At 39.8% G+C, this 25,431-nt stretch overlaps 1 protein-coding gene across 1 annotated transcript; it reads left to right on the forward strand.

Annotated features, from left to right (window-relative positions):
* The first annotated feature begins 497 nt into the window (after positions 1 to 497).
* Positions 498 to 23,769, forward strand: TADA2A (transcriptional adaptor 2A). Its single transcript, XM_010179446.1, has 15 exons — positions 498 to 637; positions 1,456 to 1,562; positions 2,637 to 2,696; positions 3,316 to 3,407; positions 4,854 to 5,011; positions 6,427 to 6,515; positions 7,309 to 7,381; positions 13,663 to 13,726; positions 15,640 to 15,683; positions 16,213 to 16,323; positions 17,661 to 17,732; positions 18,355 to 18,487; positions 19,200 to 19,243; positions 21,870 to 21,943; positions 23,326 to 23,769. Exons 1-15 carry the CDS (start codon positions 613 to 615, stop codon positions 23,509 to 23,511), a joined length of 1,332 nt encoding a protein of 443 aa, XP_010177748.1. The 5' UTR covers positions 498 to 612; the 3' UTR covers positions 23,512 to 23,769.
* Positions 23,770 to 25,431: the final 1,662 nt, after the last annotated feature.

The raw sequence follows: 25,431 nt of genomic DNA on the forward strand, positions 1-25,431 counted from the left end.
TCCCTAACGTTCTGTGATTCTGTGTGAAAGCAGCTCAATTCCCTGATGGTGGACAGCACTGTAGAACCTCAGTGTACAGGTGCTGGTTAATCAAGCGTGTTCATAGGAGCTGCCACACAGTCAACACTGAAGATGTAGTTGACATCAGCATTTTAGATGTTTGCACTGCTGTGTCCATGCCACTTCTGACCTATCTGTTCTCCTCTCATTGCTTCTTGGAGGTGCAAAACACCTTCTTGCACAACCAATGTTCATCAATCTCTGCTCAGCACATGCATTCCCATTGAAAACCCCCAATCAGGGTTGGCTTATATCCCCATTACTTCACATCTCTTCTTATGCTGTATCTCATCGTGCCGCATTTGATTTCTTCTCGCACACAGAAAACAGACTCTAAGCTATGTCAAATGGTCCCTGTTACAAAGACTGCTTACAGCCCTTTTGCTTTTCTGTTCAGGACGCTCTGAGAAGATCTTGTCTGTGAGGGGCATGTGAGAAACATTTGCAGGGAGAGAATACCCTTTTTGGACACAGTGGTCGGGGTAAGGCTCACGCTGCAGGCTTTAACACGGATTTTCCTCAGAGAAGCAAGAACACCACTGAGGGAGAGGAATGGAGCGCCTGGCCTCCTTCAGTAGTAAGTACCATGAGATGACATTTGGAAAGTGTTTGCCATTGTTTCAAGACATTAGCAGTCATGTGGGGGAGAGAGACAAAAAAACTACCAATATTTGGTCCACAGGGTCACTTCTGTGAACAAATTCTCAAGAGAACAAGTACATGAATGATTCAGTGGGAATTAGTGTCTTTTTCTACTTTTTATGTTTGGGCTAATTCAGATCTATTTTCTTGGAAAAAATGCGGCTTATAACTTGACAGTCTATTTATTTTGACTACTTTGTAATGAACAAAGTAAGAAGAACTTGCAGAGCAGTGTTTCACTCCTTGTTCAGCCATCTGAGTGGAGTCTGAGGTTTGGATGGGTTACAGAACAATCTTCTTGATGCCTTTGCAACCACAGCAATATGCTTTACAAGTCTGACTTGAGGTGGATGGATGGGAGACTGCAGCTGTGTGCAGTATTCTCCACAAATAAGGCTTTGGCTCTGGTCTTCGATGCAGAAGATGAGCATGGGCCCTGGATCAGATCAGCCAGCTAGCACAGCTTGCCAAGTTGTACCGCGAGGCTGCTACAGAGAAGATTTTCTTTTGACTCCATTACACAAGTTTAGATTTAGCCCTCCATGTATCAGGTCTAGTGGGGATGCAGTGCCAACACCTCTCTGATAGCTCTAGCTGAACAAGGAACTTTTAACAGGTGTTTGAAGAAGCTGCAGTAGGAAAAAGGTTATATACAGCTGTGTTCACTTAAAGTTTCTGGGCACGAGTGGTTTTAGATGACTGCAAAACCAGTGCTTTGTTTATGTGGCACGAGATTTACTTCTGTCTTCACAGATGACCCTTTTGATAAGCCTCCGTGCCGAGGTTGCTCTTCGTACCTCACAGAACCCTACGTTAAATGTGCTGAGTGTGGGCCTCCTCCCTTCCTCCTGTGTTTGCAGGTGAGTGCAAGGATAAAAGCAAAGGCATTAATTTACTTGAGAAAGTCATCAAAGGGCTGGCCGCTGCCAAGCTGTTCCACAGACACATTAATAACTGGTCTCTGTAAACTTGTATCAACACACTTATTTGCTCAGGGACAGGGAAATGACAAAGAAAATGTTGGAGGCTGAAGTACTGAGGCATGAGCAGCTGAAGGAGATCTTTGTGAAGGCAGTCTGTGTAACGGAGCATGCTGCTGCATGTCTAGGGAGGTATCGTTTCTGTCATTTTTTATGGCATGGAAAAGAAAAACCATCAAGAAACACCCTTTCCCTGTCATCACATGTTCTTTTCCTCACAAATAGAAAAGAAAATTGGGAGAAATCTTGCGATGCTGACAATAATTGTTTGTGACCACATACAGTTCTTTAAAAATTGTGTGTGTGATCTGATAACCACAGAAAGTACTGCTAGTTTTCATTATTAAATAAATAACTTTGCATTATTTATGATTAAACAAATGGCAATAACCTCTAAAACTGAAATAGGAATTTAGCCTTGTGCTCAGATATGTACAAAACACACAAACCCATATTTTTTTGTTCATTTACCTGTACTTAAAAAAACAGAAATGTAACTGTTGAAAATAGCTGCAAACCATGCTGGTGGTTTTTAAACAGAAAACAAAGATTAAAGGGAAACTGTGTTTTCAGTACTTAAGAAATGCTCTGGGCTCCCTTACTGGAACAATCCACTTTAAAACATACCACCAGGCTTGTTTCACCTGCCTAACCTTGCCACAAATACTTAACAAATAAGTATGTTGATTCACAGGAGTTATGTCTTGGTGCGGAAGACAAGTAAGATACAAAGACAGATTTAACACAGTTTTAACACAGATTTTTCTACCATTTTATGTTTTGGGTTTTTTTTCTAAAATGAAATCAGAACAATTGAATGTCTTTTCTTCAGCCATATCAAGGAGTCAGTTTTGGATCCAGTGGTCAGAGAATAAAAGGAAAAAAATGGACCAGTTAAAATGTTTTCAGGGCAGAAGTAAGAGACTAACATAATGCTAATATTTTGTTCTACAGTGTTTCACACGAGGATTTGAATACAAGAAACATCAAAGTGATCATACTTACGAGATAATGGTAAATACTCCTTTTAGATAACCCCTACTCAGACTTGAGCTTTCATAATTTTCCAGGAGTTAGACCTTTGCTTACATTGAAAAGTTAAGTGATGCAGGTCTTGGTTTCAGAGGTTTACAGCTGTTACAAAAAGTCTTCCTTGAGTGCAAGGAAGAGTGTCCACCTGAAACATAATGGAATAGTGGAGACATTTAAAGCTACATTTTTTAATTCTGCCTAGATAGCACAATATATCTCACTAGACTTTCAGGTCTTTAATCATGTAAATCAACTTATGTTTCTCTATTCTTTTTTTTTTCTTCCCCAGAGTTAATAATTTTTAAAGTCTTCAGTAATTTTTACTGTGTTTTGTAGCATGACAATGTTGAATCACAGCTGGTAGGTACAACATGTAACAGTATATCAGAAGATCTGCAGGGACAAACTAGTTTTTAATGTAATTGATGACTCAATGCCTTAAATAATTCAACAATTATTTGATCAGGTTTCATGGGACACAGTAAAAGTTAAAAACTACCAGTATTACATCCTATGTTGCCCTGTAGTTTAGAACTTCTTTGCTGTTTATGTGGTGGACTATAACAGAGGATCACAGTTTGTTTTGTTTTTGCTTCTCTAGACGTCCGATTTCCCTGTCTTGGATCCTAACTGGACAGCTCAAGAGGAAATGGCTCTCCTAGAAGCTGTGATGGACTGCGGATTTGGAAACTGGTGAGAATTTAGTGATTCACCCAACTTCAGTGAATGATGGGTAGTTTTTCTTTTAATTTCACTGGATTTTACTTTTGAATATATCAGTGCACACTGAATGTTCAGTGACTTATTGTGGGCGAGACAATAATTTAGCAGCTAAGGCAGGAGATGGTAGCAGATTCTGTTTTCAAATCTGCTGTTAGATAAACGGCAAAATTAAAGGCTTCTTGTGAGACGCAGGACACCTCCAGTGAAGTACAACGTTCCCTTAGTTCACATTAAAGTCACTAGGTCTTGAAGGAGCTCAACTATTGCACAAGATGTTTCCGTGCCTCAGTTTACTCCTATATAAAAATCAACTACAGAATTCCTTATCCTGTATGCTTTGGGTCTGCTTACAGTTGAGTAGCTATGTATTGTTATTTGTTGATGTTTCTGACTTCTCTGTCATATTTAGGCTAGAGCACTGGAAATATTTAACACTTACACATTATGTTAATTTCTGTAGTTGCTACAGGATTTTTATGCATTTGTAAATAAAGGAGATCTGTAGTCATGAGTTACCTCTCCTCTTCATGAAAAGCATAGCTTTATTAAAAGTACAGAACTCCAGACTTCACTGGAACAGAACTGTGAATTCTTATGTGTGCATTGCTGTCATAATTAAGGCTGAAAACTGGTTGTAGTTATGTTCTGCAAGTATGCTGTCTAGTACGCTTTGTCCTACTTAGCAATACAAGTAATCTTAGCTTTTTCCTTAAACACTTGGCTTTTTTCAGTCTTTACCAAATAAAGGGAAAACTGCCTTTTCTTCCTGGAATCTCTTGCATCTGGTTTCTTGTTTAACAGAAATTAAAATGATTGGTGCTGGTGAATTTTTTTTTTAAGTCCTCACACAGCCATTTTATTAAGACAAAATACTTTATGTTTCTAGTCAACCACTTTTCTGAGAAAGTTCGGCAAAGATTTCTATAATGTGTTTTGTACAACCATTCACTGTTTTAAAAAAATCCTGTTTATCGTTGCTGTATGAAAGGGGAAACCACTACCCAGTTAAAATCACAAAAGAAACCTGAGAAGCAGAATGCAATTCTGGACTTAGAATTTGCCATTATCTGGAGGTAGTAAACTGTACAAAAAACTTTCAAATAACAGTACTATATTTTTGAACATATAAAAAATTTGGCATATCCCATCATACAGGGATTTTCTCATGTAAAGACAGTGAATTGCATTACTCGTAATACCAAAAAAGTGCTCCCTAGCACAGTACCCTGTATCAGATGTGTATTGGCTCAGCACTAGTACGCAAAAATGTGACTTTAAGCGTCACTGCATATCAGTTCACTGCACACAGTGCAATCGGTCTCTTGTCCAAAATTATCTTTGCCCACTAGAGAAAATAAAAAAACCCTCAATGTATCTGTGTTCTTCCTATTAAGACTCCCCCTCTCCCCACTTCAGGCAGGACGTCGCCAACCAGATGTGTACAAAATCCAAGGAGGAGTGTGAGAAACATTATATGAAACACTTCATCAACAATCCCTTGTTTGCATCTACGTTACTGAACCTGAAGCAGGCGGAGGAGGCGCAGCACAATGAAACAGCCATTCCGTTCCACCGTGAGTATCTGCTGCCCACTGGCACACAGGCAAGGTTTCCACTCTTCCAAAATGGGAACAAGGAGCGTTTGGTGAGAGGCAGGCACCACACGCAGAGCTTGCTTTCATTCCCAAGAGAAGAGCTTGTTCTCATGGTGAACTTGAACAATGTTAGTAGTAGGGTTTTCTTCACACTGTATTAAATCATGGGTGTATGAATAGACAAGACTGCCAGTTCAGTGGGAAAAGGGAGGGAACAGAGTGGTCTGATACAGACATCAGAAGTTCCTGCACAGCCAGTGGAGGTGGCCACTCACAGAAGTCATCACAGCAAAAGTCTGGATGTGCATGTTCATTTAAAGGACACACTATCGCAAAGCTACTTCACATGTGGTGTGATACAACAGCACGTCCTTCATGGTAAATACCAGTGTGAGTTCTCACCCTGATGCTGAGGGGGTTGCTTTTCTTGTCCAGACCCTGCACAGCAATGTTAGCTGAGAAGGGATTTCTACCTCTAAAACATTTCATCTGATTAGCCACTGTGTAGCGGGCCTAACTGCTGATGCGATTTGTTATAAAATCACTGCCTTAAAACTATGCTAAATTCACATCTCTCTCTTTAAAACCGCCTTTTGCCTTCAGCAATTTAACACATTTTCAGCTTTCCTTAAGTTTAACATCTTTACAATTCCCCCAGTCTAGCAGCTGTTCCAATATAAAGCTCCCCAGAATGGCTGGGTAAAAATATTGCTTGGTATCTGGAGGTTTAAATTTCTCAATAAAGTGGTTAGAGCTAAAGCAGTAAGAACTGGACAATTTTTGTTCTGTCCCTCACTGTCATTGATTTTTTTTATGTGACCTGGGCCACGACAGATTCTCTGTGCCTCAGCTTGCTTTATCTGTAGTGTGGGACATATAATACTTTACTCCTTCACATGTGTGTTGTGAGCCTCGGTCCATTATTGTCAGTAAAACACCGAGCTCCTCAGTTGGGAAGTGCTGTAAAAATTCAGAGCTGCATAGCTTTAATTGCAGCTCTCTGTAAATGGCACCCAGAAGATGGCAGATTTAACACCCCTGTTGCCATTAACTAAAACAACCTGCACGCTGAGACCAAGTGTTCTGCAGAGGTTTACGGGGCTGATGCTGAGCTCTGAGATGTACAGTTTACATTTTATAACTTATTTATTACCTTGAATTTCTGTGTTTGATTTCTGAGAATACTATGAAGGTCTCCAATTACTGCATTTTTCTCCGAATGAACTCGGTCTTTTTCTGAATGTAACACTGAGTAAAAGCCCAATCTGAGTGTTTTTCTTCAACTAATTATTCCCACTTTTCCTGCAAAAGAAACACCTATTTACAGATAGTTTTGTGTTTAAAAAAAAAGACCCCAAGCCCTACATTACAACTAAAAACATTTGTTTTTTCAGCTGCTGATGATCCCCCACGGCCTACTTTTGACTCCTTGCTCTCCAGGGATATGGCTGGGTACATGCCAGCAAGAGCTGACTTTGTTGAGGTAAGACTTTCTCTTCTCCCATTGTTTTAAATTTGCTACTGAACGCAAGATTATCAATCACATACTTGCTTACTGCTGCCTGTAGGTCTTTGTTCTTCATATAAAAAAAGTTAGAAGAGAGGTCAGGACAGTAACTAAACCAAGGATTTAATTACAGAGGTGGCGCTGCAGGCCTGCAAAGCTGCTGCTGGGCAGTCTGCAAGTGGCTGGCTTTGTGTGAGGGGCTGTAAGGCATGCTGCTACCACCAGATGTCCAGTAATGAATGGCTCTTATGTAAGTGGACTAGATGTTGTGAATTAGATGCTTAGCAAAAAGGGTCAGCTTCAGCATGCTTCTATTTCAATTCCCTTAGAGAAGCACATGTGAGCCCGATCCAAAGATCACTTGAAAGACCTGCATTGTTTTCAGCATTTTTAGCTGTGGGCTCAGGGCCCCAACTCCTGTTGCAAAACAAGCTCCTGTACATGAAGCGATGAATTCAGCCATATAGGGGCTTGTTGATTTTGTACGTTTGAGCAGAATTTTCACCACAGTGTGGGAGTCGTGGAGATTACCTGGCTAATTCTAATTATCCTATCACAGCATCCTGTTCCTGTTCCATTTCCAGGCATGGGGGTACATATCATACATTCCCTAGTTAAAGCTCCGCTGTAACGTGCATTGCTAAGGATGGAACCTTGTACAACTGTATATGAACAAATTTCTCTGTTTGCAGTACTTCTATGCGTACTGAAACTTGATACTGATTTTTTAGTGCTAGTTAGTGACAATTTATTAATCACCTCTGAACAGGAGTTTGACAACTATGCTGAATGGGATTTGAGAGATATTGATTTTGTAGAAGATGATTCAGACTTATTGCATGGTAAGTCCCATATTTTCCTACATTGTCTGAAAACAATGTTTCATTAGTTCTGCTTTTCTCTACACTTTTAAAAGGGAACCTACATTTTTAATGCACTGGGGTTTAAACAGTGGCATTTAAATGGTCCTCACTTTCAAATCTCTTTTAAAAGCTCTTCATCAACTGACGTACAAACAGTACTTATAAATATAGAATAGTGCACTTCACTCACTACTGAAATGTAGTAGTTGTCAAGTAGGCCATGACTGAAATCAAATTGTCTCCACCAGTAGTAAGCATCTTTTTAGGAAAGTCACAAATTGTGTTTTATCCAGAATAAACTCAAGAGAAAATTTAGCCACATAGAAGCGAGTTATCTGAGCTAGCAGTTTGTCTGTAAACAGGCCACAGTACTTCAGCATTTGAATACCAAGGCGTATCAAAAACCGGAAACAACAATGCCTTGATAATACTTTTCATCCCTGGCTGAAAGATATTCTTTCCATCTACATAATGTTTGTGAGCATCATAGCAAGGCACAACTATGTCCTGATTCAGAAAGAGGAACAGTTTCTTCTCTGTTGATAATACCCCTTTCCCCTCCTGTATCTAGCTTCTTAGAAGATCTGTCACTTATTCTAACCTCTGTTAGTTTAGGAAATCTGATATCAGGATATGTTGTGTGATAAGGTTGTGTGTAGCTTAAGACTCTGTGCAACACATTGAAACTGTTCTACTCTTGAAGTTGAGTGGCTTTCCAGGCATTAAAAGTGTGCACTGAGTTATAGCAGTATTAGCTGTATGTGACAACTTAATTTTTGTTGTGAAGAGGATGGTTGTTGTATGAGTCCAATTGCTGAGTTTCTGTGAACATAGCTGCCTCAATAATGCCAAATAACAGGAATTACTAAAATGATATTTTAATCCATAGAGAAGAAAATATCACACTTTCTCCCACAGTTATAAGTACATGTAGTGTTTAAAAGCACTGTGTTTATGCTTCAGAATTCTCCCATCTCTGTCAGGCAGTTCTTAGCATCCCTTCGAGACAGACAAATCCTGTTATGTACAGACAGTCTTTCCAAACTTAAAAAAAAACCAGTTTGAAATTTAGCGATGTACACAGAGCTGTAAGGAATGCACACTCCCTTGGCTCAGAAAAGGTTATGAGAATCATATGTCAGTCTCTCTTTCCTTTTGAAGTTTATTTGAAAGGGGGACTGTCTTGTGGACATGTCACAGATTCATCATGCCATCTCTTTACTGTTTCTTTTTATTACTAGTAAAAGATGTATTTTCTTCCTTCCATGTCCTATACCAAGTTCTGGTAAACTGAAAAAAGCAAAAAAAATGAAAGCATAAAACTGAAAAGCAAAATAATCTCCTAGTTGTGTTTATTAATTGATAGCTTAATGAATATTCAAGCTGGTTTTCCAGCACTGTCTTCCATACACCTCACACATTTTCTGCTGCACAGTTCAGCCATTTAAGAGGTCTACCAGCCTCCTGTTTAAGTTGTCAGATGCAAAAATCAGCATTTCTTATCTCTTCAGTATATCATAAAGCTATGCAGGGCCAGACCCTTTGGTCTGTCTAGCTTAGGATCCTGAGCATAGCAGACGCATAGGAGAAGAATGTAAGAAAAAGGAGAAGAATCTAAGGAAAGGCAAATATAGGGTGATCCTATTCCTGGCAAATCTTCCATGTTCCCTGCAGCGGTAAGTTTAGAGACTTCTTGAGCCATAGACTGTGTCCAAACCATTTTGACCAAAGGAGCTGTCCTCCATGAGCTTAGCTAACTACTGTTAGAACTATATATATTTGTACTTTTGCCCCCATAACATCCTGTAGCAGTGAATTCCACAATTGAGTTAGGAGTTCCACAATTTAATTATGTGTTGTGTGAAAAAATACTTCCTTCTATCTGTCAAATCTTTTGCCTGATAATTTCAATGGATGTTCTTGAGACCATTCTTCAGTTGTCTTCAGTATTTATTATAGAATGTCAGGCATTTGCCCTGTGAAAACTGTTTGGCAGAGGTTATGGAGCATGACCAACTACATTTTTGATCTCTTAGCTCAGGGACTCTAGCAGTTTCCTTCTCACAGCTGTCCTAGGTCTGTCCACATGAGAGAGAATGCTTCCAAAATATGAAGTCCCAGGATCTCACCAGCTGTTTTTCTCTTATATGAGAGATCTTGGGGAGAGAAGGCATTTTTTTTTTCTAAAAGAAACTTTGGAATGAGATCTTTCCCTTCTCCACATTAATACAATAAAGGAAGAGAGCCACATGCTCTCTGTCCTGAAGTTTTAAAGTTCTCAGATACTGACTTTCCTTGATTGCTTGAGAATATTTTGCTACATAATTGTAGGATTGCATACAGTAGAAAATGGCTCAACATTTGGATCTGAAGGCAGGGACATTTGGATGATTTAAGAAACCTTTGTACTTTCTAGTTAGGAAGCAGAGAAGGTTGTGAGACAGCCTTGCAGGCCCAGGTTCTCATGATCTCCACAAAGGGTGCCTGTCCCACTGCTTCCAGGCAGCAGCTCTGATGTGCCTTTCCACCCCAGCTCTGCCCACTGGCAAACTTCTTGTGCTGGATCTTATAGAAATGTCCTGGAAAAGCAGCCCTGTGGCTGTATTCCACACCTGCTTGCAACAGCTTTTTGCTGACCAAGCAGCAAACTATTTTTTAAAGGTAAAAATGTTAAACAGGGGTTTAACATTTTTTATAGCCAAGGGAAACCCAAATGGAGACTTGGAGCACAGATTAAGTATCAGCATTGTGAAAAATTCCTCTGTTTGTTTTCCTACCATACATTAAGCCTCACTGGGTTCAAGATTAAGTTTTGAAAACTACTTTTATATTCCATTTTCTGCAAGTTACTCAAGCTCAACCCTGAGAACACACTGACCGGAATAATTTCCATGGTCTCTCTTTCTTTCTTTTGTTTCACAAGTCACAGATCAGTGCTGCAATGTCTGGGTTGCATATAAGACAGGAATATTTGATGCTTTCATTGTAATGGAATTCCCTCTTCTTCCCTTTCTTCCATGCTGCTCTGCTTTTCTTAAAATTTTGTAAAAGTGATTTTATAAAAAGTTCTAGTTCTAACCTACTTGACCTGTGTTTCCTGATATCATGGCATTTTCCCTGTTACACTTTCCTGTGTCACCCTAAACAAGTTCTTAATATTTTCACAAGAAAGAAGAGTGCAATTTAATATAAGGTGGAAAGACTCCTCGGCAGCCTTTTATGAACACAGAAACCTGTACCTGCTGACTCACCAGCTCTTCCCACCACCCAGGAGGTCACAGCCATTGTTCAGTCACTTCTTGATACTAGTGAGATGGCAGAAATTGTATGAAATTTCTCCTATTTCAATTAACTTATTCAACTGTTAACTTTTATTCACTTAGTCATTTAACTTGCAAATATAATAAGTGCATGCAAATACATATTGCAGTTAAACAAAAACTTAATGGACAGATCAAAAGAAACAAGTAGTTACAAATCTAATTCAGCCCAGAGTGCTTGAATATTTCATGAATTACAAGTTTTCATCAGACTGGATTATAATATTAGTAATTTATCTTCTTCCAGGCTTTTTCTCCCCTTGCCTTGTTGTGTAAATGATTTTTACTTCTTGCTGAAACCACAGGTTTAGAAGCGAGTGGAAATAGACTGCAACTCTGGCTGTACAGTAGTGAAATTTCATTTTATAAGATACAAGGCAGTCAATGTCCTTGTAAATATTACATGATGTGTATTCTTTTGTGGAAGTTCCTGACATGCTCTGAAGGCAGATACTCTGTTTGCCCAGGGTCCTGCTTTCCTCTAGGGAGTGTGAATTTGGACTGTAGCCATTAAGTTTGTACCAACCAAGGCATGCACTGGATACACAGCCTGTTTACTTTGATTAGTTTGCATTCTTCCCATTATTTGGGCCTTGCATGCCAAACAGAGGTTAGCTAGCGGGAAACAAAGGTCTCACTCATTAGTGTTCAAAAAAGTTTTTGCAGACCAAATGAGGCTGAAGAGGAATGAAAAGCAAAGAAACTGTTTTGGACATGCTCTTGAGAAACCAAAATATTTTGATTTTCTGGAATGGAGAAAGGAACCTTGAATTTCTGCTTATCATAGGATCCTTGAAAGCTGCTCTGACCATCTCAAAGAACCTTATCATTTCCCAAAATGGAGACTTTGAACATGGTGTCAGCTTGGATTATCTTAAGTTACCAGCACAAACAACTGCCTCCCTAGTATAATCCATGGGGAAAAGCACAGGCAAATAATTTTCATTCGTACAGCATCTCTTCTCTCATTGCAATGCAGCAGGTAACAGTATAGTAGTCTGAGTTATTCATGCATTACAGATCTTGTAATCGGCCATTCCTGTGTGAATATGTCTATTAAAAACAAAAGCCCCTCCAAAAGTGCATGTGGCAGCAAATACTAATTTTTCTATGAGCAGAAGCTCCAGCTTTTTCCTTCATTTGTTCTCATGAATGTTCCTTCCCTTCCTCAGTTGATCATAATTTCTTTCAGAATACTGTGCACTCAGGTGAAAGTGTCAAAATGCAATGGTTATAGGTGCATAATTACTTGTGATATTTATAGAGGTTCTCTCATGCAGTTTCTGCATGTACTCATTAAGTTCTGCCCACACAAACCCAAGAAAATAACATGTTAGCTTAGCTTGCAGAGGTTTTCAAAATATAAAAATATTTCCATAAATTGGCACCAATTCCAACACTTAGTAATATATTTCATTCATGCTTAACTTCCTGCATTTCCCAATTTCTTGTCCCCCAATTTAAGCCAGAAGGAGAATTTGCTACCTGTCCTTATTCTAAAATTAGGAAACTTAAAATACCTCTTTACAACAATATATTATGATTCTTGAACACTAGTTTTGCAAGAAATTTGCAAAAAGAAGTAAGAATATTGTACCATCCCTCCTATCTTCACACATAATCTTTTTCTCCTAGATTAACATCAAATCAATTTTGTATAAATTGAAGATTCTTTTGCTAATACAGGATCAGCAAGTGTCACTCAAAACTGTTGGCTCCCAAGCTACTGCCATTGGGCTTTAGCTGTCCCTGTTTAAAAGGAATTTTATTACCCAGAGGACTGCACAGATGAATTGCCAAGAGGCTAGGGGCTTCCTGGTGTTTACATATGAATACATATTTTAAGAGCAACACGTAACCACACTTCTTTCTTAATTGCATTATTAATTATTTACTGGAGAGTGCAATCAATAAACTGCCAGTATCAGTTTTGCTTTTTTCTTGTAACTACAGAGAAAGGAGTGGATTCAGGATTCTGTCACACTTGGGCCACCCCTGTTCATGCCACACAGTGGGCTGAAGTGGGATATGCTCTTCTTTCGTTCCAAAGAGCTGCGTGTTGTCTCTGTAGCCTGTAAACCCACTGTCAAGTCTTGAACCTCTCCCTTCTGGGACTATATTGAAATTATTAATGTAAAGGGAAAAAAGCCAACCAAGAAATCAGCCAACTCTAAGCTTATTTAATGACCTAGAATTTTTGCATTATTTAACAATAAGAGGGCAGGGAAGGTGATAGGTGTCTCCTTATTTTTTCTTTCATGAATTTACAAAAAATGTTTATTAACCTAATGGTTACAGGAAAAAAAAGCTGAAGGAACTCTGAGTGGAGCAGCCAGATTTCATTTTGAAAAGGATATGATTTCTAATGAGCATGGCTTTTTCCTGTGCTTCTTCACATTGTCATGAACTATTCTCTTTCTTCTTCTGGCAGACAGATAAGTTTAGAAGTTAACAAGTTAAAATCTTGTAGATGTTTTTTAAGAACTGTAGCAAAGGCTACTTTGACTCTCTCTTTTTTTTTGGAGTTCCTTGTTCTGTGCAAAGAAGCCTTTGTCCAAAGATGATCCTTAAATCTGATTAATTTGCTTTTCAGGAGAAGAAATACTTAACAAATGCATGTTTGAAGGAATAAATAGGTGCTAATAGTAAAATGGTCCAAGAAGGAAGAGGAAGAAGAGTTCTCAGGATCTACCCAGGTTCACATTTACAGGCAGTAATTTATTTGGAAGCAGTAAGCAAAAGAAAGCTGCTGGAGGTAGCCTGTATAGTCTGCAGAAGGCCAGCCTCTAGTGGGTTTGTGCCTCTATAAAATTGCCACGGGATTTTTTAGACAGGAAAGTAGTGACCCTTTTAGCCTACTGTGAGCATAAAGACTTGAAAATTACCCTGATACACTGATTACTTATTTCTGTCATCTTTTTTATTAATATTATTTTGCAGCTCTGAAGATTGCAGTTGTAGATATTTATCATTCCAGGTTAAAGGAAAGACAGAGAAGAAAAAAGTGAGTTTTCAAGCTGCATTCCTTTGCTTCATTACCATGTTTTGTTCCCCAGTGTTGTCTTAATACTAAACATAAGTGATTTCCTGTAGCACCCTTCCAGATGATTCCCATGCATGGAGACCTTCTGCTATGAGATTTGCATGACGGGTTCCTCTGGGATCTGTGGTGCACAGGTTAAGATCAGGCATGTGGCTTCAGCAATGGTACCAGCCCAGAACACACACATTAACAGATCCTGATACTTGTTTTTACACATGGTTGACAAAGGACCTCTACACACCATAACTCTCCTTTAAACTCTCAAAACAAGTTATTAATTGGGAAAAGCCTGGTTTCCAGTCCTCTTTAGTGCATGAAAATCACATACACAGTGCTCTTCATATTACTATCCCAAATCCAGACATATGTAAATAACTATGGTTCTAGCACACCTTGTGAGATAGCGTAGCAGAATAAGAAGCTCAAATACTGTCTGGGAAACTGGTCACACAGGAAAAAAGGCAAATCTCTGTTCTTTTTCTTCCTTATGTAATGCTGATGGACTGCACATAATTCATTTTCTGCTTCAGGAAAAAAAAAAAGCTGTCAGTCTGTGACTAATTGCGAGACCCCCACTTTCCCCATAGAAATGTTCGCATCATTATTTTCAATTCTTAGTGGTCTGTAAGTTAGTTTTCCACAATGTGTAATGAAGATAACTAAATTGCTGACGTCAGTTTGAATAATTTATTCAGTTCATTTGACAGCTTTTTAGAATGACTCAATATATTAATTAAATTCAATTTTATTACAACTTTCAAATACCTTGTTCAGTATTAAAAATTATATCTTGCTGTATTACTCCCTGCTGGAAGAATTAGTAATTTGGAGTAAGGCTCCTCCATTTCTTCTCCTCGTAATACAGCATAGTTCTGCTGAATTCTATTGATCTGGTTCTTTATAATTAATAAATAAAAAATATGTGGTATAATTTCCATTCTTATAAATCATGACATACTAAAAGAAAGTGTCAGAAGGCTCAGTTACATAACTCAAATCGGTGTCAGTTTTTGTAAGGTTCCTACAGCAGGATGGGACAAAAATCTGGAAAATGACATCAAAATGCTGATGTTACTTTCAGAAAGGCTTCTCTACATGGGACAGGAATATTCTTTTATACATACTAAAGAAAATGTAATGGATTTTATTAGAGCAAATTCCAGCTTGATCTTGACAAGCCCAAGTTTGTAGTATCTCTTATTATTTACAAAAGTCAGGTGTTTATCAGATCACCACACAGCAATGACTACGTGACATTTGCTGAAACCAATTACAGATGTATTTGTCATGCACTTGTAAATATCTTACCTGCCTTTTTACCCTGCTCATTTCCCTTGTCCTGTCAGGAGCAGTTCAAACTTATGGGCTACCTAAATAATTTTCCTTTTTTTAAAATCTAAGCTGTCATGGAAAAATTCCTTTATCCTGCTCCCAGTGGAAAAAATTACAGTCCATCTCTCACCCTTACTGTAGTAGAAGGACGTCTGTCTCTTGCTGAAGATGGAAATCATGCTTCAGGAAACATTTGCTGTCCCTCCAGCTTTGGAAGGCCAAGTTATCAGACACTGCAGATGCGAAGTCAGTGCCTAAAGAAGCAATTTCAAACCTTTACAGCAATTGTAGCTCCCTTTGTGCTTAGCGCTGTCAAAGTGGGACTAATGCACACCACTACCCAAAATAGCTGATTGAAGCTGCATTGCATCACTATATCACGTTTCTCAGCTAGCCAGCTCAAGGGTCATGAACATTTCATACGTGTTCAGTTTTAGACCCCTCTGATGGTCTAAATCAAAGTCTCTTCTGAAGTCTTTGCATTTATGAGGTACTACATTTGTTAATGCCTTTTATTAATACCATTTTGCTCTCAATTACAGAATTATAAGAGATCATGGCCTTATCAACCTCAGAAAATTTCAAAGTGAGTATCAGGTGTAACTGCTTAACTTGACCTCTATTCAGGAAGCCATACTTCACATGTTCACTGTTTCCAGTGCACCAGTGTGGTTTATTCATACTGGACCACATTCAGATGGTCTGAATTCCAGCAGGTTTCCTGCCCCAGCTGTTTCAGACTGGCTGTCTCTAGCCACTGTCAGCCTAGTGTTTCAGTTATTGCCTTGGAATTGCTCTTCAGAAGCATTCCAGTCTCCACTGAGTAGGGAGAGGGCCAAAGCTGAAGTCTAGTTTTTTTTAAGTGAATCTCACTATCCTAAGAAATGATCAAACATTTAAAGATCATCCTTTATGCTTTTAGAATTGTAAGAACTGTGTAATTTTGCTGCTTTTTACTCAGCAATTTGTAGTTTTGAGACCAAAATGGGCAAGAAGTGTCCCAGATCTGGATTTTTGGGCAGTTCACAGAGGCTGGTAGTCACTTCAGGTTCCATGGAATTTGTTTTCTTCTCACAGTAGGAGTGATAACGTGCATTACTTCTTTCACCCTTTAGTTTTGGAAAGGCGATATCCAAAGGAGGTTCAAGACCTTTATGAAACAATGCGACGATTTGCACGAATCCTTGGACCGGTAGAGCATGATAAGTTCATTGAAAGCCACGCATGTAAGTATTTGGAGGATTTTAGCATATATGTTCTTCAACAGGCATAATAAGGAGTTGCATCATCTACAATCTTTCCTGGAGAGCAAGAGGTTGTTTTTCTCCTCCTCCCCATCTAACTACCTCAGAAAAACAAATACATTTGTGGTTTGATACATTAAATGAGTAGCAAGTGGTTTTTTCCACTAAACTGTGTCTGACTTCTTTGATTTCTCAGTTGACTGAACATTCTGGTCATGTGTTAGTATTTCTTATCAAAAGACCACTATTCATTTACTGAGACTCTGTATCACTGAAGAAACAAAATCCCTAAAATTTATGTCTATTGAGAGATGGGGTGCTGGCAGCAAATTGTTAATTCTTTGAAAGATACACATTAAACTATTATATGTGCACATAATTATATAGTACAGCTGTCATTATGTCCCTTACCTTAAAGGGAGAGGCATTGTTCCATTACCAAATCATCTTGAGTCTTTATGCATAATCATAGCATCCAATTTAGTCAAATTCCAGTACAAGTCATTACATCCTGCTTAATTCTCTGACTTAAACAGGGAAAATCGTTGCACATAAGAAAGAGCAAAGCATTTAAACAGTTGTGACTATTTTCAGGATACCCTATGTGAAATACCAAAAGTATGACCCTGCAAAATCATGCTAGTCCTGGAACCTAGTTTTGTTGTTGTAGTGACAGCAAAGTCCTCAAGTTAACCTGACAGTCAAGTGAACAGGCATTATACAGATCTCCTGGGGAGTACGAGTAAACAAATTCAAGACAAGTAGACTTCCTCGCTATAAAACTAAGCAATGCCTGGAAGCCAGCTGATAAAAGCTATAGGCAGTAAATATCTCTGAGCAAAGGAAACATGGGTATTTAATTGTATTGACTGCAGAAAAAGAGCTGTCTGGAAGGAAAAATTTTGGAAGGTCCAGTTATGAAAATGATAGTTCAGAGAATATATTAGATGCTACAAGGAGCCTGGATGGAGTAGTTTTTCAAACCTATCGCAATGCCTTCCAGAAATCTTACACTATTGTTATTTGCCTTGCCCAGGGTATGGAAAAGGAACTGTCAAAGCATGAATATAAAATAACATTTCTGAGCACACAAGTGCTAGAAACCAGCTTAAATCTGTGATCAAGGAGTGTTAGGACAGAGAAATCAGATGCGGACTTGTGCAGAGAGGTTAACCCTGTCTGTTCTGTGTACTTCATAGCCGAACTGTGCAGACAATAAGAAATAGCAATGTTCCTCACACACCATCGTTCACTGCTACCCTCACTGACCCATGTTTGTGTTTTGGATTTCTCTTCTGCTTACTCTTGGGGTAAAACAGTGGAATTTGAGCTGCGAAGGGAAATAAAGCGACTACAGGAATACAGAGCAGCCGGAATCACCAATTTCTGTAGTAAGTACCTGATGCATTATTTAGCCTATTCTCATTCATCAAGGTGTGGAATGATGATTTTACAACATTTAGGATGCGTGGAATAAAAAGACACTTATTTTTGAAATGCATTTGTCTAGCTCTTTAAGTGAACAAGGCTTTCACAATAATGCTTCAGTCCAGCTGTGCTTTTTTAAAGCTGGTTCAAGTCATCAGCTTGGAGAGCACGCTGTCTAGCAGAGCTCTGCTTTAGTCACCACTTTGCAAAAGATTCAGAAAAAAAATATCTATGTCATGGCACAGTGGTCTCCAGTGCTTTATCTCTGGACACTTTTGCTAGTTATCAACAAGTGTGATAACTGGAAAGAGGGCTAAGACCTTTACATGAATGAAATGGCCTGTTTTCTCCTGCATTTGGATCATGGAAGACTTTTTTGTTTGGTTTTGGCCTGAAATAAAGAGGGGAGGGGTGAAGGGTGGAATCTAATACCTTCCTATGCCAAGTAGTTGTCATGAGGGAGAACAGCAGAGTCTGGTCCAGTGCTAGAGAACAGTTTCTCACATTTTTCCTAAAATGGAAAAACAACAGCCTGAAAATTTTGACCAAGGCAGCTGGTGAGAATGTGGTATCTGTTTGCCATAGGTGCGAGAACATACGATCACCTTAAGAAGACAAGAGACGAGGAACGCCTGAAGCGCACTATGCTCTCCGAAGTCCTGCAGTACATCCAGGACAGCAGCGCCTGCCAGCAGTGGCTCAGTCGACAAGCTGATATGTATGGTTACAGTAAGATTGAGCGTTTTACATACCTATGCTTTAGTCAGGTGCATCAAACACATTTTTCTGTGACAATAACAAATGCATTCCCAATTTATTACAGTAGGAACAGTCTGCAAAATTCAGAAGGACAAGAAATTATGGATAACTGCAATAGTGCTTGTTGAATTGCAGTCAAGAAAGTGACTAGTAAGGGTTCAGAAACTCAGTTTTCTGTATTTTATATTTCAGGATCTTAACTGCTGTTAATAAAGTCATGGAGGGAAATGAGGTCTCCATGTATATTAATGAGGGCACAGATGACACTTGAAATGTTTCAGATTATTTTAAGTGTAGCAGCATTATTAATGCGTAGTCACCCTGCACAAGCACTTTGATTTAAGGAGCAAGCTGCAATGCAAAGGAAGTACATCCTGTATGCCACATGGTCTGAGAAGACAATTTGGAATTTCCCCAGTCATGCTCCACTGAATTTTTTATTGTGTCCCTTGCCTCTCCCCACCCGCCTTTTTTTTTTTTTAAGCAGGTTTCAGACATTGTCTTCAACCTGGAAGTGCTAAATATTTAGAAATCCTATTGGCTTCAGATCAGGGTCTGGGTTATGCAAGTTGAATTGTATATTTATTAGTAGTTTCAGGACCAATATATCCAGTTATTCTAAAAAAAAAAACAAAACATGAAGGCAATGTAAAAATTTCCTTTCTTTTCAGTGATTCCGGCCTGAGTCCCATGGTACCAGTTCCTTCAAATTCAGGTAACTGTTAGGTGATGGTCTGTGATAAAAACTCAGCCATGCATCAGTAATACCATTCTGACAGCCAGTTGGGGAGTGAATCTTGCACGAGTGCTAAAGCGTCAGTCCCCAAGCCTCATGGTTAAGCACTGCTCAAGTCATTATTACCTCAGTCTGCGACTCATTCCATGTGCAAATCCTGTAGGATTTTTTGCTGAATTTCTAGATTTTTTGACTACAGGTGGAAAATTCATCCCAAAGCTACATTAACAAGGCAGGAAAAAAAAGAATTTTCACATGAGAACAAAATTTTATCTTTAAAAGATAAAGCTAATCCAGTTTTTTTTATGAAGCTGTATAGCACATACCATAGCAATAGGAACCTGACAGAAAGCAGATTTGGGAGGATAAACACCAACAAACAGTTACCTGAGAAGCAGGTAATGATTGCAGCATCAAGCACTCTAAAGTGACAGAATGAGATGATACAAATTGCCCATGCAACCTCAGTTTTCCTTTTCTATAAATATGCTTTTATAATCTTTAATTCTGTAATCACAAATTATGGGTTTTTCTCCCACCAAGAAGACCCCTACTTCTTTGAGTGCCCAGTAAGGGCAGATTCAGGGGTCAGTCAAGACCCTCATGAACAAGACTTCTGTAAAATCTCATCTCATTTGTTGAGGTCACAGCATGGCATGCAGTGAATGAGACTAGGATGAAGTTTTACTATAAGGCTATTAAATGTTGCCAGGGAAAACTGGCTTCTAGCTCTGTCTCCGTATCCAGATTTTATGTAGATGCTTATAAACCACTTGAACTAAACTTCTCGGAGGTGGCCACTGAGTCTGAATGTTCTTCTTCATTTTTGCCAGGAGCCTTGAAAAGTTGTGTCAGCATAGCAAGCAATTAGTCATTGCAGTGTGCACTGTCTTTTAAACGTATTTGGTAAGCACTAAGATCTGGTATTTTGGAGAGAAGATAGCATTGTGTATCTCAGGGTGGGCATCCACAGTCCATGAAATGAGGACAGTTTCCCCTCAGCTGAAGGGCTAGCATGATGTGACTTTTTTGTCAAGTATTCAGTGGTCCAGGAAGGAGAAGAGCCCAAGAGAAGAGGAATGGTTTTGCCTATGGAACTTAGATAGCATGCAGTGTTTACAACCAGCGTCACATGTTGAGCAAAACCCAAACAAAATACCATCTAGTTATTAATGAAGCAAACATCCTGCGTACTGAATAAGGCAAGGGTACTGCTGAATAACTGCCACGTGTCTATATAATTAAAGGCTGTATCATACTGAATATACAAAAGGGCAAATTAATGTTGCTTAACTTTACTGTTACATTTTGGGATCTTGACTTTGCAGCCTTAGTATGTTTTCTTTAATGTAGTTTGTGTGTGTGTGTTATTTCCCAGGTTACTAATAGAGTAAAACCAAATTCCATAATGTCCCATCATAGTATGTTCATTCCAGGCCTTAGAAACAGAGAACAGTGCTGGGAAATAACCTCCACTACACCTATCAGAGACTCACTACTCCAGCTTCTTTCTAGTCCTCCAGTTCTCTCTCAGATCAGGGTCCCCTCACCCAGCCAGACTGCCAGCTGTCTCCTACAGATGCACAGGAGAAAAGAGCAAGAGGCTTTCCAGTCCCAGAAGTAGGACTCAGACAGCACAGGGTCTGGAGCAGTGGCCAGCACAGCCCTAGAGATAATGATATTGCAGATTTCGCAAGATCTCATCACTTTGCCAGATTTGGGAAGTCTGTCCTGGGATAGAGAAAGTGCTCTCTGGCAGTGCCAAATATGCAACCCACAGCACAGGGGCAACAGACTTTCCAAAAATGTAAACTCATTCTAGCTTTGTTCTGAGCTCTGCAAGTTAAAATAAAAATACTATTAGAAAAAAAAAAAACCAACATAACCTGCTAGCAGACAGCCCTCAGGAAAGTTTAAGCTGCACCAGTTACAGTTCAGCAAAGTTACAAACCATAGCAAAAGAGAGAACTATCAGACTACCTTCCGATAGATACTTCTTTCATTACTGTTCATCAAAACAGACAAAAGTAAATCCACAAACTACATTCGCTTTACAATATCTGCATTGTATTTAAAGACATTTAAAGAAAACTCTGCTTCATGATGATGTTAGTAAAGCCAGAGAAATTGGCTGCAAATCACGCCAATAAATCACAGCATCCTTGCAAGGTACTGGTTTCACACCCACTGGGAGTTAGTCCTGCACTCTGGGCACACCCGGGCACACCCTGCACACAGCAAGGACCTCCCTGACCCCGGCTGGAAGAGTTGGTTTAGTCAGGAGGCACAGCCCAGTGTAACTGCGGTCGGGGCAAATTTGACAGAATGCTATTGTCTCACAGTTCCTCCTACAAGCCAGTGAGCACAGCATGAGAGCCCTCCTGCAAGTATTCACAGCGCTTAACTACGCCAGTTGCAAAATCATACCTTTTATCAAATCAGTGCAGTTTTTATGTTAAGCCCTAAATATCCCTGTCTATAAACACTTGGATCATACTGGGTTAACATCATGGGGATTTAATTGGCTGAGTGATAACACACCTAAGGAACAGCCACTGCCAGAGTGTGCAGAGTTCTTTAGTGCTTTTCCTTCTTGTCTCCGCAGGCAGACGGAGTGCCCCACCACTGAACCTCACAGGTCTCCCAGGGACAGAGAAACTTAACGAGAAGGAGAAGGAGGTGAGGAAAGGAACGGAAAGATAATCTATACAAAACTTTCTCTTCACAGTGCAGGGGTGCTCACACCATCTGCTCTGGTGCTGTGTCACCCTGGTTATATGCCCAGACTACTCTTTCCTGCTCACAAAAAGCATTCAGGTTTTTTAGTTGGCTTCTTAATTTCAGTTAGTGTACTCTACGTACAACATAGCTGCAGCAAATTGGCTTAGTTAGCAAAGAAAGGCGGAGAGCACTAAGATGTTATTATGTGCTATTATAACACCCAGAGTATGACATCTGCTCTTCCACTGTTGTGAGACTGGGGTGAGCAGAAGGGTTATTTTTCTTAATGAACATTGGTTTTAAAACTGGCAGAGGATTTCATCAAGAGCTAGGAAAACTACTGAAAGAAAATATTTATTTTTTAATAGAAGTCATAATCTGTCCTTAGATTTTCCACACAACATATTTCAGTGTATGTGAAACGCAGATGCATTTCAGAGTTTTCTCTCTGTGTGGAAGCTGTTTCCCCTTCACTGGAGATGGCAGCATTGAAAATCAGATCACAGATTCACCATGGAACATGGCATTTCTGGCTCCATTCAGCATATAAACAATTGTGCCTAGGACATTAGTGTATGTAGGGAATCTGATTTCCTCATCGGCTGAGACACAAAGTCTGAGTTCATCTGAATTTTGCAATTTCCTATCGATGAGGAACAATCATTAAGCATTTCCTTATTAAAAAGAGGAGACAGCCAGTATCTCCACTGGGAGCAACACAGTGCACCAGCTAGAAGGCAGCTGGTATTTGGAAGCTAAATGGGAGCATTGCAACCTCACAGCAGAGCACAGGGGCCTTTGAAAGCCATTCCTTTTACCAAACTTCCAAACACACAACGCCCTCCCTGCAGTTTCCATCCTAGACTTCCAGAGGGGGCAGGCGTTGTGTACATAGCTGCTTTTGTAGAAAGGTATTAAAGACTTAGTCTGCAGGGGATTAATAGACAGATGCCCTCCCTGGCTCTCGTCCAGCATGCTGAATTGTGGGTTGCAAGTCTCTTTGGCATGTGTACTTCCCTGGGTTTGTAAAGAACAACGCCCACACAGGATACACTCATAGTTACGCTCCTGTGAGCCGAGAACTTGCTTTCATCCTCCTGGTTTATTTTTTAGTCGGGAGTGTTTTCTGAATGCAGCAGCCAGCAAGCTCCTCCTCTCCCTACCTGTGGATTGGAACAGCTCAACACACAATTACTGCATGCCTCCCCCATACAAAAAAAACAAACACATTTAAAATGTTTTCAGAAAAATATTCACAATGTTACTCCTCCAACAGAGATAGCAGAATGAAAGCGCATTACAAGTGTTCGTGTTTATTAACTTCACCTTTTGTTTTCCAGCTCTGTCAGATGGTGAGGTTGGTCCCTGGAGCCTATTTAGAATATAAAGCTGCTTTAGTGAACGAGTGTAACAAACAAGGAGGCCTGAGACTGGCGCAGGCTAGAGCACTCATCAAGATCGATGTGAACAAAACCAGGAAAATCTATGACTTCCTTATCAGAGAAGGGTACATCACAAAGGCCTGAGGACAGACATCACCTCTTTGGCTGGAGCAGACAGATGTGGAGAAGCTTTGAAGTCACTTTGACAGTGCTGAAAGATTTTAGGTGTTGAATGAAGGACATTTCCTTTTGTTTAAAATCTTTGGGGGCTTTTTTTTTTTTTTGTAAAAACAAGTAAGGAGCTTTGTTAAATTGTGTGAACGGTGACATTGCTTTGTCTGGTTTCCTTTTGACTCTGCTGTTTTAACGCTGCTGTCAGAATTACGCTGCCACGTAGCGCTGGGAAGAATCATATGCCATACAAGCTAATCTTAAGTGTGAATGGGCATTCATTTCTAACACCTCTTGTAACTAAAAGGAGAATCATGGTACTTTTATTCTGACAGTGACACAGAATAAGGACAGAACAGCAGCACATAATGAGAGTCACACTTTGACTTTTTGTCAGTACAGGGGTATAGAAAAGCAGTCCCCTCCCTTCTTGTACTCCTTCCTAAAACAGTGTCAGCTTTCAAAGGAGATAGCACATGCCCAAGGGTATAAAAATAGAGCTTGCAGTGGTCCAGTCTTTTTAACTTAATTGTGATAAAGGATGGGAAAGGACATCGCAGGGAAGCTCCTCAACAGTTGTTACTTTTATGTGATATTAGCACATATCACAGTGTGAGAGCACTGTACAAACCAATAAGCTTCATCTGCTTGCTACTTGATTTGTGATTGTGGAGTTATATATAATCCCACAGTTTAAGTCTTCATTGCTCCGGCTCGCTGCAAAGGCTGGGTGTTACAGCCAGAGCAGCCTTTCCAACAGGAGTAAAAAGCCGTTCAGTACCCCGATGTTCTCCCCCAAGTGATAACAAGTGAAGAGCACGACAGCTCGCCCAGTGCACACACTGCAGCCCTTCCTGCCCTGTACACGAGGCCTCCTCTCAGCCCACCACAGCAGCAGCAACACCCCCAGCTGACCAACAAAGCAATGGTAAGGTACAACAAGTTCTTACGCACACACCAGCCCACACGTCACAGCTGATCCATCCTATGACTTCAGCATGAAACATTTGTGTTTGAAAATACAGTTGGATGATGAAGATGGCTCTTTTCAAAGCAGCTTGGTATGGTCACTAGACAGTAAATTTTTCATCAGACAGTGTCCCTTGCTAATGTATAAGGCTGAAATAACATCCCATAAGTAACAACAGCCAAAGCAGGTGGGATGTTGGGTGCTCTCAAGTTTGGGATCTCGCGTGGAAAAGCCAAACTGAGCTACGATGATACCGATACCTGTTTAAGGTGTTTAGGTTTGTGGTTTTTTTAATCCCCAAGAATAATTACCCTGTGTACCTAAGGTGCCATTGAATGTGAAGTGTTTTGGTTTGTAATAAAAATCAAAATGACATGAAACAACCTTAAATCTGTGTTCCTGGACTCCAAGTGAGATGGTAAAGGTCATGCAGCTGCCTGTATCTATATCCATCAGCTCACTGTGAGAGAGGAGAGATAAATGCACAACAGTGGCTGTATGGATGTGACCACTAAATTACCTAGTAAATACTCCTATTTAAAGAAAAGCAGCAGTAATAAATCACACATTGAAGAATAAAATCTGGAGAAATTGAGACTTTATAATAGACTTGGAATGCTAAGGGGAGGGACAAAGTAAGTTGTAAATCTTTGCAAATGTTTTCCCCAGTTGTCTTTTAACACTAAACAAATAGAAGAACTACCTTTCCTCTTTCCCAGTCTCTACACCATGACTTGTATGTGAGCCACATACACTGGTACTTCCTAACAGCTTGTGACACCGGCTGGGGCCAGACTGGCTGGTGGGGGAAGGCGCAAGAGGGACCACTTCACCCAAGAGCTTTCAAACCACTTCCAATCAAATAAAACCCAACGAAGAGACAAGTAAACCCTACCCAAACGGTGCTGGCTTAGACTGAGCTC

Source organism: Mesitornis unicolor, unplaced genomic scaffold, assembly GCF_000695765.1.
Source record: "Mesitornis unicolor isolate BGI_N332 unplaced genomic scaffold, ASM69576v1 scaffold6502, whole genome shotgun sequence".
Taxonomy (NCBI): Eukaryota; Metazoa; Chordata; class Aves; order Mesitornithiformes; family Mesitornithidae; genus Mesitornis; species Mesitornis unicolor.

Coding starts and splice junctions, on each gene's coding strand:
- TADA2A (XM_010179446.1), top strand. CDS start 613: ATGGAGCGCCTGGCCTCCTTCAGTA. Junction 5,012..6,426: donor AACAGCCATTCCGTTCCACC/GTGAGTATCTGC, acceptor TTGTTTTTTCAG/CTGCTGATGATCCCCCACGG. Junction 6,516..7,308: donor CAAGAGCTGACTTTGTTGAG/GTAAGACTTTCT, acceptor ACCTCTGAACAG/GAGTTTGACAACTATGCTGA.